Consider the following 15499-nt stretch of genomic DNA (forward strand, 5'->3'; position numbering starts at 1 on the left):
TCAAAAGGTACTTCAGCAAAGTATTAGTTTAAGGGTGTGCACACTTATGCAACCATATTATTTTAGTTTTTTTTTGTTTTCTTCCCTCCACCTAAAAGATTTCAGTTTGTTTTTCAATTGCGTTGTACAGTTTATAGGTCACATTAAAGGTGGAAAAAAGTTCTGAAATGATTTATCTTTGTCTCATTTTTTTTACACCACAGAAACCTGACATTTTAACAGGGGTGTGTAGACTTTTCATATCCACTGTAAATCCATATATTTTCAGAAAGCAGACTCCTGGGAAATTGTGAAAATGCTATCCAGCACTTTACAATCATGGCACCTTCATGCAATTTTTGCAATGTTTTTTACAGATGGCAAAAAAATTAAATATATATATAAATGTTTGTGGCTAAAAGTCTGCAATCCAGCTTTGCAGAGTCGCCACATGTCCGGATTATGTGCAGGGGGCGATTAGATGATTAGTGCAACTGACCATCTGTTCATTTCTTTAGTAGAAACATGAGTGACAGTCAGGGCCACATATGCCGCCTGCTTGGTAAATGGGGGTGGTGACATGTACAAAAGCTCCTGTCTCCCCCTTGAGGTGACTGGAGACTGTTACAGGGTATAGATGACCGTAACAAGACTGTGATGGTTCTTCCTGATGTCACTTGCAGCTTCCCCCTTCCTTACACACACACAGAAGGGGGAAGTAAAACTTTTCATGACGTTCCTCAACTTCCAACCAGTTCTGCGCCCCCAATATTGCACCAAGATACTGGGCATCACACCAGAAAGGGGCACAAGCATGGCGAGGGCCTAATCAGTCTGTAAATATGACAGAACAAAAAGGTTTATCTAATAAAGTTTAATTGAATACAATATGTACAATCTCCAGTCGTCATTTTATGTCCACGAGTTTGAAGCTGTGCGCCCTCTGCTTAGGAATGACATTTACAAAGGTTTTGTAGAGGACGGCACCGAAAGGCAGCTTACTGATGACGGCGTCGGTGTCGCTGCTGCGCGGGGGCGGGATGAAGACTTCTTTAGTGTAGCGCACAATTCCATCCTCTAATGCGTACAACGCCTTGTTACGTCCGATCCCCACCTGTAAGATGCACGCTAGTTATTCCACTGGTCAAAGGTGAGTAACACAACTTGGCACTGTTCATTCACATCCCCTCCCGTGAGAACAAACATACAGGCGTGTTTTAATCAAACATGCGATGTCTGGTGAGAGAGTCAGGAGTCTCCATACACGATAGATGGTCGGCCGGTTACGCCAACGTTCATCTTCTGTGTGTAGGTGCAGCACAGCCTATGATTTGATGCAAGTAGGGAATATTCAGCTTAGGAAAGGTAAGAAAATGTCTCTTTCTATAAAGGCAGGAAGTCTACACTTCATCCTGGCAACTAAAAGTACATGGTAGAGCAGGGGAGACAAGAAGTGGTCTCCAAGGCAATCAGTTCTTCGTACCATGTGGGGGCTTCCAGCCAGGCTATGATCACTAGTGGAATGGAGGGACTGCTGTGCCTAGGGAGGAACCAGCCACAGCATGTACCGCACTTTACAGCAGAATAGGAGAGAAGTGGTCAATTCTGACTTGGTAAATGTTGCTTTTGGAAGGTCTGGAGTTTTAAAGGGGATCCGTCAGCGGATTTGTACCTATGACACTATCTGACATGTTGGTAGCTGAAGGCATCTGTCTTGGTCCCATGTTCATATGTGCCCGCATTGCTGAGAAAAATGATGTTTTAGTATATGCAAATGAGCCTCTAGGAGCAACGGGGGCGTTACCATTACACCTAGAGGCTCTGCTCTCTCTACAACGGCCGTGCCCTTTCGACGTTGATTGACAGGGTCAGACCGTGAAAGTCATCACGCTATGTCAATCAAAGTGCAGAGGGCACAGCAGTTGCAGAGAGAGCAGAGCCTCTAGGTGTAATGGTAACGCCCCCGTTGCTCCTAGAGGCTCATTTGCATGTACTAAAACATCATTTTTCCCAGCAATGCGGGCACATATGAACATGGGACCAACACAGATGTCTTCAGCTGCCAAGTGCACATGTAACAGGTCAGCCAGTGTCATAGGGACAAATCTGCTGACAGATGCCCTTTAGCACCAAGTAGCCTGTGATCTATAGATGAACACATTGAAGTAGTGACTCACCTGGGATCCTGGATGCCAACGCATTAATCTCTGAGTAGCAAGAATGTTTCCCGCATGGACAAATTCACCTGAAACATTAAGAAAGAACCGGATGAATCGCTTCTCCTGTACCACCCCGTCAGGACAGACATACAGCACTTCCTCTCCAAAAGACCGTCCCTTTATCCAGCCCCGTCGCATACTGTGCACACTGTCCGTCTAGATCAGTATTTCCCAACCAGTGTGCCTCCAGCTGTTGCAAAACTACAACTCCCAGCATGCCCGCACAGCCAAAGGCTGTCCGGGCATGCTGAGAGTTGTAGTTTTGCAACAGCTGGAGGCACATTGGTTGGGAAACACTGGTCTAGATGACCGCCGCAGTTTTCAAAGCAATTTTGGGTGGTCATCTCACTATAGTTTTAGAAACTGACTGAAGAGATTATCTTCATGCACTCTCAGGCAAGTGGGGTACACGTGGCATACAGGTAGAAAGAGTGGTCAAAAGTCTCGGGAAACATTCATTCCAATGGCAAGAAACCTGGCATCAGTAGAGCGAGTGCAGTCGGCCATTTCCTACTGGAAATAAAGCTAGCCACACAAATTGGATAAGTGACGCACAAACCCCTGATTCTGTTGTGACCGGGCAACCATCTTATATGTACGGGGGTGTCCAAACTCTCCCAATGGCAAACGTCAGGAAAAGGATGGGTTGGGCGAGCTGGGTTTCGGCATGCGCAATCCTTTTGTTCTTGGGGTGATGAGCTGCGCCATAGGTGTCTGGCAGCCGCTTATTCCATTCTCTTCAGCGAAGACAAATGCACACTCAGCTGAGCCAAGCATGCATGTGTACAAGGGCTGGGAGGAACAGCCATCAGCATGCACATGACCATGATCAGACTGGGAAACATGGTCTGTGTGTCTGCTGGTTGCCCCGCGCCGACCGTGGCTCCTCTGAACTGACTGTATGATAAGGATATATATACGATGGGGTCAATTCCTATCTGATCACAGATTTCTTTTACTGAACTGACTGTACCCTAAAACCAGTTCAGGGGAGCTGTGGTCGGCCCGGGAGATTCGGCGGATACACGTACCACGTTTTCCGGCCTGATCACAGTTGTGTGCAGGAGCCCTAAGGGCTATGACCAGCTTTAGCGACTCACCATCTAATTTCTTGAAGCCGTATCTCCTGCCTGAACTTTTGCCTCCTAAGTTCTTGGAGCTGGTTCCCGCTTTCTTCGATGCTCCTCGGGCTAGAATCCATGAGACCGGGTTCGGCGAAACTAAAAATATATATATATATATGATAATAATAATAATAATGTCAGCACTATATAAGTGAGTAAAATAAATAAAACCGCACATGGCTGTACTATGGATCCATACCATGTAACATACATGCAATGAAATCCGCTTAGAAGAGTCTATTCAACTGTGCAAGCGCCTGATGCATTCATAGGGCTGCAGTCACCCATTGGATGCCAGGGGGTGCACGCTGGCTTTTGTCATCTGTATAAAGCAGTGTTTTTGACGCCAGCATTTCATACAGAGGCTTCCAGCAAATAAAACGGGTAAGGGTATGTCCCTACGCATCGGGACATTTCCGCCACATATCTTGCATGTATTAGATGTATTACCGAAACACAATGAGATGACTAGGAGTTTGGAAATCAGCAGCATGCAATTTTTTTTTGTGCAGAAAATGTCTGCTTAAGGGCTCATTCGCACGACCGTGGTTTGGTTCCGGCTCGGGTGCGGACCCATATCTTATGTGTCATCCACAGATCCCCCCCATAACAGTGTCCCTGTGTAGTGAATGGGGGCCGGCATCTGTTTCTGTAATGGCAGCGGGGCCCGGTGCCTGCTTCATTCATAAATGAAGCTAATGCTTTTCATATGCTTCACTATATGGCACGCAACGCACAGTTAAGGAGCGGCAATACTTATACTTTCCATTGTGTTGTGTTCCGCTGTTACAGGGAACGCAGCGTCCATGTGTAACCTAGCCTCTCACTGATAAGGGATTAAATAAATATGTTTTTTGCAGGACTAGAGACACTTGTATAAGTGACGGGAATGGATAGTCAATAGCTCAAGACTGAAGCTGTAAACCATTGGAAAAACTGCTGTCCTTCAGCTAAGGCTCAGATTGTTAGCTTAAAGGGAGTCTGTCATCAGCATTTCACCTTTTTAACCCTTCCCATAGCTTTCAAGCACGCTTACAGTTAATAAAAACGTTACCTTTAGCATCAATCCTGGACTTATAAAACCGTCCAAAAACATCTTTGTAGCATATGCAAATGAGGGCTCGCAAGTGCCCAGGGGCAGCGTTACCCTCGTAGGTGCCCTGCTAGCTCAGCCTTTTCTTCGCTTCCCCCCGCCCGCCTATGTACTAACTTGTTGTTTCGCCAAGATCCCGCGCGTGCGCAGTCAGTCCGTCGGCCGGCGCGTGCGCATTAATTACTGTGATGCCGTACAAGGAATGGTCATCGCAGTGCGCATGCGCCGGCCGACGGACTGACTGCGCAGGCGCGGGATCTCGGCGAAACAACAAGTTAGTAGATAGGCGGTCAGAGGGAAAAGGATGGGTGGGCGGAGGGAAGGAAGAGGCGGGGGGAAGCGAAGAAAAGGCTGAGCTAGCAGGGCACCTACGCGCGTAACGCCACCCAGGGGCACTTGCGAGCCCTCATTTGCATATGCTACAAAGATGTTTTTTGACGGTTTTATAAGTCCAGGATTGATGCTAAAGGTAACGTTTTTATTAACTGTAAGCATGCTTGAAAGCTATGGGAAGGGTTACAAAATTGAAATGCTGGTGACAGACTCCCTTTAAACTTTAAACATGACTATGGGATTCTACTAAGGAAATCATGTTTTACAATAAATGCCCCTTCCCCTGGATCCCCCCACTGCCCTATCTTCAGCAGAAGATCAGCACAAAGGAGAAGGCAGCAGCTTCCTAGCCAGTAGTTCTGTGGTAATGTGTTTGTTGCCTTTCTTTCCTTCAAGGAATGTAGAAAATACATTTGCATATTAAATACAGAGGAGTCGGACCATTTATCTACCGACTCCACAGCACTGGCTAGAACCAGGGATCTTTTGATCCCTTGTCCCATTCACCCTAAAGCCTCTTTCACGGATTGGCTCCGGATGCGTTCAGTGAAACTCGCACCATTTTGCGAGCAAGTTCAGTCAGTTTTGTCTGCGATTGCGTTCAGTTGTTCCGTTTTTCACACACGTGATAAAAAACTGAAGGTTTACAAACATAATCTCTTAGCAATCATCAGTGAAAAACGCATTTCATCATTCACTTCTATGGTGCATGTTTTATATTCTGCGTTTTTCACGCAATGCAGAACTGATGCGTTAAAACAAACGCTCATGTACACAGACCCTTTGAAATGAATGGGTCAGGATTCAGTGCGGGTGCTGTGTGTTCACGTCATGCATCGCACCCACACGGAAAACTCGCTCGTGTGAAAGAGTCCTGAGAGATTCTATTAGGGTGAATGGCATTCTGTCGCTCTATCTGCCTAGCTCTGCCTCATGCACAGCTCAGCAGAGAGATTACTATGACAGCCCTGGGAAGCCTTGACAGGCCCCAGGCTGTGTCACTGCGTGGGCTCTGATTGGAAGGCAGAGGGAACCCCCCTCTCTGCCTAACTCCACGGATGTCACAATCGTGAAAACTGAGAGGTTAAATGACAGGGTTTGGCACGATCGCCGTTAACCGTCATTGCGGCCGGGTGTATTATACAGCCGCACTCGCCACATATGGAGCGGCTCACCGCAGCAGCCCTCACATGTTATCACATACATGAGAATGCTTGAAGGGGTTAAAGAGTGGAATGGGCGCCATAGCCACCATGTTTCTGCAGTGTCACTGGGGATAACGTCTGTGATATTGCAGATATTTAACCCCTCAGATGCAGAGGTCAATTGTGACCCCAGCATCTGAAGTAGGGTTGTCACGATGCCAAAGTTTTGATTAGATTTCGATACCATAAAAAAGTATTGAGATACTCGATATCATGTAAAAAAAAATAAACCACCAAAAAACCTGCGTGCTTCCCTATTTTTTGGGGGGACTAGGTAACTAAAAAATGGCGAATCACACGTTTTTTTATTTTTTTGTTCTGTTACGGCGTTCACTGCATAGGAGATATTTTTTAATAGTTTGGACTTTTTCGGACGTGGCGATATGTAATATGTAATTTTTTTTTATTGTTTATATGTTTTATTAAAATTGGGAAAGGGGGTGATTTAAACTTTTAATATACTTTTTTAATAACTTTTAGCTCTCTTAGGGGCTAGAACCCTTGTCCTAGTCACCCTAAGGCCTCTTTCACACGAACGTATGCGCTCTGTGGCCATATTGCGGACCGCATTTGCGGATCCACAATACACGGACACAGTTCCGTGGGCGGACTCATTCACTTGAATGGGTCCACAAATCCGGAATGGTGCAAAACGGAGCCACGGAACGGAACCCTACAGAGTGCTTCCGTTCCGCAAAAAGATAGAACATGTCCTATCTTTTTGCAGATCGGGCGGATCGCGGACCCATTAAAGTGAATGGGTCCGCGATCCTCTACGGCTGCCCCACAGTGGGTGTTCGTGCATTGCGACCCACAGCATGGCCACACACGTTCGTGTGCAAGAGGCCTAATAGAGCTCTATCAGGGTGAATAGGACCTCACACTCTCCCTGGTGCCCTGTGCATAGTACACCCAGCAGCAGGGAGCTGACCATGGAAGGCTTCAGCAGCGTCCTGACTGCCATGGTCACCGATCAGAGGCCCACGATTCTACTGCTGGGGCTCAGATCAAAAGCTACCACTGCCACCAATGAGGGGACCCTGCGCCATCAATGAATATCATTTATCCTTAAATACAAATATAGGCGGCGGGTGTCGGCCGTATCACATACCCAGCACCCGCCCTCTTTGACAGGGCGCTGCAATCCCCATCAATTAACCGCGTCAATTAAATGGCAAATCCCAGTATCATATCGATCCAGGTACAAAAGTATCGATACTTCGATACCCGATGCAACCCTAATCTGAAGTGGCCAGATCCCTGCCAATTAGATATTGATGGCCTATCCTGAAGACAGCCCATCAATATAAAAAGGTCTGGAAAACCCCCTTTAATTCCACCGCTGTCCCGGCATAAGTGGTCTCTCTGTTCACTTCCCTGGAGCCGTGACGCGCTGTACGTGCATGTGACTGTTGTAGCCAATCACGGACCTCAGCTGTGACGCTACCATGTACGGAGCGGGACTGCTGAGACCAGGGTTGGGCTGCAACAGTTTTAAGGAACAGCAAGGGCAAGTAGGGCATCGGAGCATGAAAAGCTTGTGGTGAATGAGTGCAGATCGGGTTGTGTCTGGGTTCAGATCTGACCCCTTTAACTGGTGACCTATCTACTGAGGGTCCAAGATTTTCGATGCCAAGGAGAGCGGAAAACCTGACACATTGGGGGAGATTTATCAAACTGGTGTAACGGGCCCATAGCAACCAATCAGATTCCACCTTTCATTTTCTAAAAAAATTAAAGGACGAATCTGATTGGTTGCTATGGGCAACTAAGTCAGTTCTACTTTACACCAGTTTAATCTCCCCCAATGACTGTGTGTGGCTCCATGACATATATAGGGCTGGGAAAGTCCAGGGACTGCTGACAGGTGACCATTACTAGGGATCCTCTATAGGGGGCGCTATGAGCACCTCTTGCGCTGTGCCACCAGCTCAGAGGTCACCGGGTCAGGGGAAGGTCACACAGTCCAGGGACGGACCGCTCCCGGCAGAACACGTCTTCTGGTCCGGACTCTCACAGGTGAGCAGAGACGCTATCGGTGACACTTACCGAGAAGGCGACCCGCTCCGCACACCACCGACATGATGGCCGCTACGATGTCGGCGTCACTTCCGCTTCCTTCACCCATATCCGGCGGTAAATTCAATTGCTGTGGACGCCATGAGCTCGTCTGAGGCCAGTGAGCCGGAGGCGCTGCCCCCGGTGCCCTTCCTGGTGCGGGCCTCACGTCGGGACCATGTCATGGTTCTCAGCAGCAGCGACAGCGACGACGAGCGGATCCCGGACGTCCCGCTCCTGCAGCGCCTGTGCCGCCCGCCTCCGCTAGGGGCCGCTGCATGGCGACCTGTTCCTCAGAAGAGCGTCTCGTCACGTGATGTTTCCTCCAGACCGCAAGGGGCCGCTGCGCAGAGGAATCCTCCCCAACAGCGCCCCGTCTCCTCACGTGACCTCCCGGCCCACGCTGAAGGCCGTGACCCTCCCCTGCGGGGCGCAGCAGCAGTTGGTCCTGGCAAGGTCTCCCAGTCCAGAAAGGGGAAGAAGAGCTTGGATGTGGTCACAGTTCACATAGACACGGGTATAAGACTGCACCCTGCTATGAGCTGCAGTATATAGAAATATATGTGGAGGGCCCCAAAATGGAAAACACCTGTGCCTAGAGGAGGGTCTTGAGTTGCTCTTGCCTTGTAAGATAACCCCAAATAGGGAATATAGATGCTATTGGGGGAGCTAGAATGGAGAGCTACCTGGATAGACATGGCACAGCCAACCATTGGGCGGCCATACTTGTCCGATGCAATAAAGGTATCTCCAGATGCGGCTTCCTTGTCTTCACACAGACCATTCCGCCATATCCAGGTCGCCAAGTCCTTATAAAGACTCAGGCCGCTCTACCTGCCGATATATTTGGGAGCAGGGCTATGGCTGTGGGTTCTCCGGGAAAGATAAAAATGAAAATACAGAAAAAACATGTTCTTATAAATAAACTCTTTAATGTCTTTAATTATTTAGAATGGCTCCTTTTAGTCTAGGAGACAATCAGCAGAGGAGCTAAAATGGCGGCTCTTGGATTTATGATCATAAAACCTGTCCTTCTGGTGACACTGCAGCACGGCCGGTGTGAGGGCTCTATGTAAAGTCTGCCGGTCTCGGCACTGTGAGGCTGTATAGTATGTGCAGATGACGGCTCTGCTCTTCAGAAAGCGGTTTCCTCATCCCGTACTCGCAGGCTGAAGTGTTTTCTAATGGCGCTCCTCCCCCACAGCAGTGCGTCTGCTCCTCGTTCCTACCCTTCAGTCTCCGAGTACGGGATGAGGTAAACTCCTTTCTGAAGAGCGGAGCAGTCATCTGCACATACTATACAGCCTCACAGTGCCGAGACCGGCAGACTTTACATAGAGCTCTCTCCTGCAGTGTCACCAGAAGGACGGGTTTTATGATCATAAATCCAAGAGCCGCCATTTTAGCTCCTCCACTGATTGTCCTCTAGACTAAAGGAGCCATTCTAAATAATTACAGACATTTAAGAGTTTATTTAGAAGAACATGTTTTTTCAGTATTTTTATTTTTCCTGGAGAACCCCTTTAAGGGTGTTCTTACTTCAGCAAATGGCATACTAATGTATTGTGATTGTCCATGTTGCCTCCTTTGCTGGCTGGATTCATTTTTCCATCACTTTATACACTGCTTATTTCCATAGTTAAGACCACCCTGCAATCCATTAGTGGTGGTCGTGCTTTCACAATATATAAAAAAGTGCTGGACTGTGTGCTTTCCCAGAGAGGCCGGCGCTTTTTACTATGTGTGCAAGCATGACCACCATTGCTGGCTTGCGGGGTAGCCGTAACCATGGAAACGAGGGGCGCATAATGTGATGGAAAATTGAATGAAGCCAACAAAGGAAGCAATATGGACAATCGCAATACATTAGTAAGGGCCTTGTATTCACTTTCTCTACATGATAAATGCCATTTGCTGAAGTGACACAACCCCTTTAATTTTTGCCCCAGTTGAAGGAAGGATGAGTGACCACTCTAATTTGGTTGGCTTAAAGCAGGGGTGCACAACCTTCTCCGGTCCAAGGGCCACAATGTCAGAGTGGACCAATCCCATGGGCCAAAATAAAACGTAAAAGGGTCAGGTCCCACCTCAAGGACCCGCACCTGTCTCTAGAACGGAGCTCCCAAAGTGAACAGCTGAAAATAGATGTGCAACACTCTCAACTTTTTTCATAAGTCCCATAGAAATAAATGGAGAGCGCCCTGAGCGGGTGCGGCCACCGCTCCATTCACTTCTATGGAACTGCTGTAAATAGTAAAGCCAGCGCTCAGCCATTTTCGGCACTCCCATAGAAATGAATGGAGGGCGGCCACGCACGTTCACTGTGGGAGCTCCGTTCTAGAGATAGGTGCGGGTCCCACCTCTGGAACTCGCACCTATCTGGCACTGGTGGCATATCCTAGTGATACCCTTTTAAAGGGGTAATGCTGTATGAGACACTCATGGCACATGGAATTAATATGCCGTAAATGCCTGATATGTGCTGGTGCCACTTCCAGGACCATGCATCTGGAAAAATGGGAGAGTGCATCTATGGCCACCTCTCCACTTCAGCTACTACTTTCTGTATTGCCACATGGAGGTCAGGGTCTGCCGATACATATGGGGGTCCCATAGATGGCCGCACTGTGCACCATTAGTACTTGCCCGTTCCTTCTCCTGCATTATACATCACTCCACTTCTCTCTGACATGGGAGCGGCCATCAGACACAGACCGCCATGTCTATGAGCAGGTGGTCACGAGGGTGTTATGGGCCACAGGTTGTGCACCCCTAGTTTACGGCAATCTGTGATCCACCCCGTCTCCTTTATAGAAGGGTTGAGTATAATTGTACATATTCTTATAAAAACCTGTAATCCGATTTTCCCAGTTCTCCTACAGGATGGATCAGGTGGACAAGTGCTAAGTGCTCTGCAGGCTCAGGAAACTCCATGTGCCATCCAATCCCAGCCGGTGCCAAGGAGCATCACCTGGAGCCGAACTGCGGAGAACATAGATGTGAGTTGTATTAATATAAATGCATTGCAGAATACAACTTCCAGCTCTGGGACCCCCACCTGCTGGGTGGTCTTCTGACTTCGTTCCACCAGGTGAGGAAGCTGAATACCGCTCCCTCCATTCAGGTCTATGGAAGTTATGGAAAGAGCTGAGCCGAGCATCCATAAATTTTCATAAAAAAACGCTGTTTAAAGGGCATCTGCCAGCAGCTTTATACCTATGAAACTGGCCTACCTGTTGGCAGCTCAAGACATCTGTGTTGGTCCCATGTTCATATTGCTGAGAATTTTTTTTTAAATATATACAAATAAGCCTCTAGGAGCAACTGGGGCGTTGCCATTACACCTAGAGGCTCTGCTCTCTCTCTGCAACTGCCTCTCAGCAATGCGGGCACATATGAACATTGGACCAGCACAGCTGCCAACAGGTCGGCCAGTTTCATAGGTACAAATCTGCTGACAGACGTCCTTTAAGGTCCTACTATTATAGAGTGTGGCTAACCTAGCACATTCTCACCCAGGGGGATGCATTGTGCCAAGAAGAAGCAGAAATTATCATCCTTGTTCCTGCCGAAGACTTCGTTGCCATGGTTCAGAGCAGTAAGACGGTGAGGACGCTTCTTTCTTCCATTTTCCCTTTGTCTTGTTATTCCACGCGGTCCGACTCTTCTCTGTCTCGTGTATTACAGGAAACCGGACATGACCATGTTACCCTAAGCAGCTTTGTGGCACGTATCGTGGCTAACAAGTCGTGTGCCATCCCTACCCTGGTGGTAATGGAGCTAGAGAAATACTTCAAGTAGGTCCTGGGAAGGAAGGGTCATAAATGTGGAAAAACTAGAAAGTCCTCTCACCATTAATTTTTTTTGTGACAGGAATCAGATGACAAAAAGCCGGAAGAAGCTGCAGGAGGCTGTGCGAGGAGAAGGTGCCAAAGACAAGGGGCATAAAAGGAAACGCAAGGAGGAACCACCGCCACCATTGAGCAGGCTAGACGTGGAGGAGGTAAGGCGCTTCTGGGACAGTGGACTGTGAATGTCCCAGGAGATGACCACATGGTTGTCATCTACAATTTCTTTCAGGCCGTGATGGTCTTACAACTGCACTCAGATGTCCAAATTTGGTTCCTGGAAACCTGGAAGGAGTTTTCGGACTTTGTCTGCATGTTTAGCAAAGCCGTGGCGGAGGCTCCAACCAAGTAAGGACACCGCTCTGAAATAGGTTTAGCCGTCTCAAGGAAAGAAATGTAGCACAATGAAATTATTGGTAGCTGTGATAGATCCTTAAAGGGCTTTCGACGATTTTTAAATCCATGCTGGGTGCATTGATGCAGGCTTCTGTTCAGGTGTATGTGAGCGGCAGTGGGAGGCCAGGGTGTGGGTGATGTTTTCATAAAGATAATAGTGTGTGGGTGCGGCCTCATGCACACGGCCGATGTTTTGGTCCGCATCCGAGCCGCAGTTTTTGCGGCTCGGATGCGGACCCATTCACTCTGTGTGCTGTCCGCATCCGTTGCTCTGTTCCATGGCCCTGCAAAAAATATAGCATGTCCTATTCTTGTCCGTTTTGCGGACAAGAATAGGCAGTTATATCAATGGCTGTCCGTGCCGTTCCGCAAATTGCGGAACGCACACGGACGCCATCCGTGTTTTGCGGACCCCAAAACACACAACGGTCGTGTGCATTTAGCCTGAGAGAGATGGATATCGGGATCTACCGGTAGATTTGATTGGTCCTGAATAGATCAGTGTCTTCAAGGATTTTCCTATCTTCATCATTTATGTCACATCTACAGGACGTGGCTCCCACCTCCCTTATTGTTTCTGCTAACGAGTAATTGACCCACTTGACCACCTCCCCGGCTCGGTCCAGGTGCTGACCATCCATACATTGATTTTTCTTCTTGTATCCTGCGGTCATAATGAGAGATCTGTTGTGTTTGGCTAACTATTCTCCGCAAACCCACCGGAGGATCCTGTGGCACCCTCACCACGAAGCTCAGCGCCGGAGTGTAATGTGCTAGGGGCATCTTGTTATTGTAGGATGGCGACTGCACATGTGGCACGGTGGATATGTTACTCATGTAATTTCTTGCAGGAGGGAGCGGGATAATTCGTCCTTCTCTTTCTACCTGGATGGTGAGTGGGCAGGAGGGGTAAAAGTCCACCGCTGTGGGAAGGGTCTGTTGGAAGTATGGAAGAGGCAAATCCAGCAATTCAACAGAGTCAGTGTAGAGGTGGCCAGTGCCGTGGTGGCCGTGTATCCCTCTCCGCAGTTACTGCTTAAGGTGAGTGGCCGGCGAGCTAAACATATAGGAGCTCTACAATGCTATCTTCCGGTAGTTATATTACCAAATCAGACTAGTACCCCCTTCTTGCTACTTTGAAGACCTATTTATTGATGTGATTTAGGGCTCATGCCCACGAACTTGCGGTCCGCAATGCACGGGCACCGAGCGTAGGGCCGCCGCATGCGGATCGCAGACCCATTCACTTCAGTGGGGCCCACGATCCGAATACGACGGTCCGCACCGCAAAAAAGTAGTGCATGCACATGGTCGGTGCCCGTGTATTGCGGACCCGCTGTTGGCCCTGTGCATGAGCCTTTACTAAGTGAGTTTCTTCCTTAGGCTTATCAGCGTTGTCAGACAGGCGCAGAGAGACACAATCTTTTAAGTGATATCCTTGTGCGCCGTGGTGAGGGCGTTACCTCCACCTCCAGACGTTTGGGCCCTGAACTGTCCAAGCGCATCTACCTGCAGCTCACGTCTTCAGAAGCTGAGTTATCACTGGACTTATGACGGGACAGGGCTGGATTTGTGCTGTGTGGCGAGGTTTCATTGTGCTTCTATTTTCTATCCAGTTGCTAAGGGATACAGCACCTTCATTTTTGGATGGATTTGTCAATTCATTCACCAGTCTGGGATCCACATTCTGCTTGGGGAGAGGGGGAGTAAGCCACTATCAGACACCCCTGGCAACAGCTTATATCCTACTTAAGAAGGCATGCTCAACCTGCGGCCCTCCAGCTGTTGGAAAACTACAACTCCCATCATTCCCGGACAGCCTACAGCTTTCAGCCTACAGCAGGGCATGGTGGGAGTTGTAGTTTTACAACAGCTGGAGGGCCGCAGGTTGAGCATCCCTGTAATAAAGGATCGTGCATATTGAAATCTAACAGCCTGTTCCTTATCTCCCATGACCACTGTTGTCGGGGGAGAGTTGGGAAGCCCCCTTATGTTTCAGATGGCTGTCTAGGCCTGCTGAAATCAGTGGTCAGCTGACTTACATCTAATGTGTGTGACTAGATTTAATACCCCTTTCCAGGGGTTGTCCAGGACAAATAGTATTTATTATGTAGAGAAAGTTAATACAATGCACTTACTAATGTATTGTGATTGTCCATATTGCTTCCTTTGCTGGCTTGGTTCATTTTTCCATCACATTATACACCGCTTGTGTCCATGGTTACGTCCACCCTGCAATCCATCAGTGGTGGCCGTGCTTGCACACAATAGGAAAAAGCGTCGGCCTCTTTGGTGGCCGGGACCATAGGAGCTCACATAGGCTGGTGCTTTTTCCTATAAGGTGCACGCATAACCACTGCTGCTGGATTGCAGGGTGGTCGGAACCTTGGAAACAAACAGGGTATAATGTGATGGAAAAATGAATTCGGGCAGCAAAGGAAGCAATATGGACAATCACAATACATTAGTAAGTGCCTTGTATGAACTTTCTTTACATAATGAATGCTATTTGCTTAAGTGACACAACCCCTTTAAAGGGGTTTTCACATTGTGCACATTGGTGCCATATCTCTAGAATATGCTACTAATGTCAGATAGGTGCGGTTCCCAGCACCTCTTTCTAGAACAGGGCTCAAAAAGCGAAGGAGAGTGCACCTTGTTCTCCATTCAGTTCTATAGGAAATTCAGAAATGGCAGCACTCCCATAGAAGTGAATGGAGGGTGGCCACACTTGCACGGTGCACCCTTGTTCACTCTGAGGGCCCCATTCTAGAAATAGGTGTGGATCCCACCTCTGATGTGCCACCAATGTGTGAGATAGGTCAACCCCTTTAAGTAACTGAACCTGCAGTATAGACCATCGTTTAATGGGGACCGAAACCTTCATTTAAAGCACAAGGTGTAGAGGGCTCTGAGATGCTCCGCTGCATCTTCTGTGCTTTGGGTGAAAGTTTAGGTACCCTTTAAAAATCTCAGAAAACCTGAATACTTGTGTGTCTTCTAGTGAAACATCTGCCCTCCCCCTTCATCCTTGAAGATTTGGAGCACAGCCATGTTAAAATGCAGGCATAGAAGGACCAGTCACGTCTCGGCGTTGTCTGCCGAGCCTCGCCATGTTGTAGATTGTTTCTGAATTTGCCTCTCTGTTGATCGGGGCAAATAACTTCATGTGTTGTCAGCCATCGAGAGGAACATCTCGGCATATCACATGTGTATAGGACTAGGGTTACACAGCAGCTTGCGG

General features: G+C 48.2%; 2 protein-coding genes across 2 annotated transcripts; one reads left to right on the forward strand and one right to left on the reverse strand.

Annotated features, from left to right (window-relative positions):
* Positions 1–844: 844 nt before the first annotated feature.
* MRPL27 (mitochondrial ribosomal protein L27) lies at positions 845–8131 on the reverse strand. The gene is made up of 4 exons (XM_040435728.1): positions 8003–8131; positions 3299–3418; positions 2157–2224; positions 845–1093 (listed from the first exon to the last, which is right to left on the reverse strand). Exons 1-4 carry the CDS (start codon positions 8079–8081, stop codon positions 887–889), a joined length of 474 nt encoding a protein of 157 aa, XP_040291662.1. The 5' UTR covers positions 8082–8131; the 3' UTR covers positions 845–886.
* On the forward strand, positions 8081–14449 carry EME1 (essential meiotic structure-specific endonuclease 1). Its single transcript, XM_040435727.1, has 8 exons — positions 8081–8528; positions 10883–11010; positions 11531–11617; positions 11699–11808; positions 11885–12014; positions 12092–12207; positions 13107–13296; positions 13639–14449. Exons 1-8 carry the CDS (start codon positions 8114–8116, stop codon positions 13807–13809), a joined length of 1347 nt encoding a protein of 448 aa, XP_040291661.1. The 5' UTR covers positions 8081–8113; the 3' UTR covers positions 13810–14449.
* Positions 14450–15499: the final 1050 nt, after the last annotated feature.

The sequence above is a fragment of the Bufo bufo genome, chromosome 6 (assembly GCF_905171765.1).
Source record: "Bufo bufo chromosome 6, aBufBuf1.1, whole genome shotgun sequence".
NCBI lineage: Eukaryota > Metazoa > Chordata > Amphibia > Anura > Bufonidae > Bufo > Bufo bufo.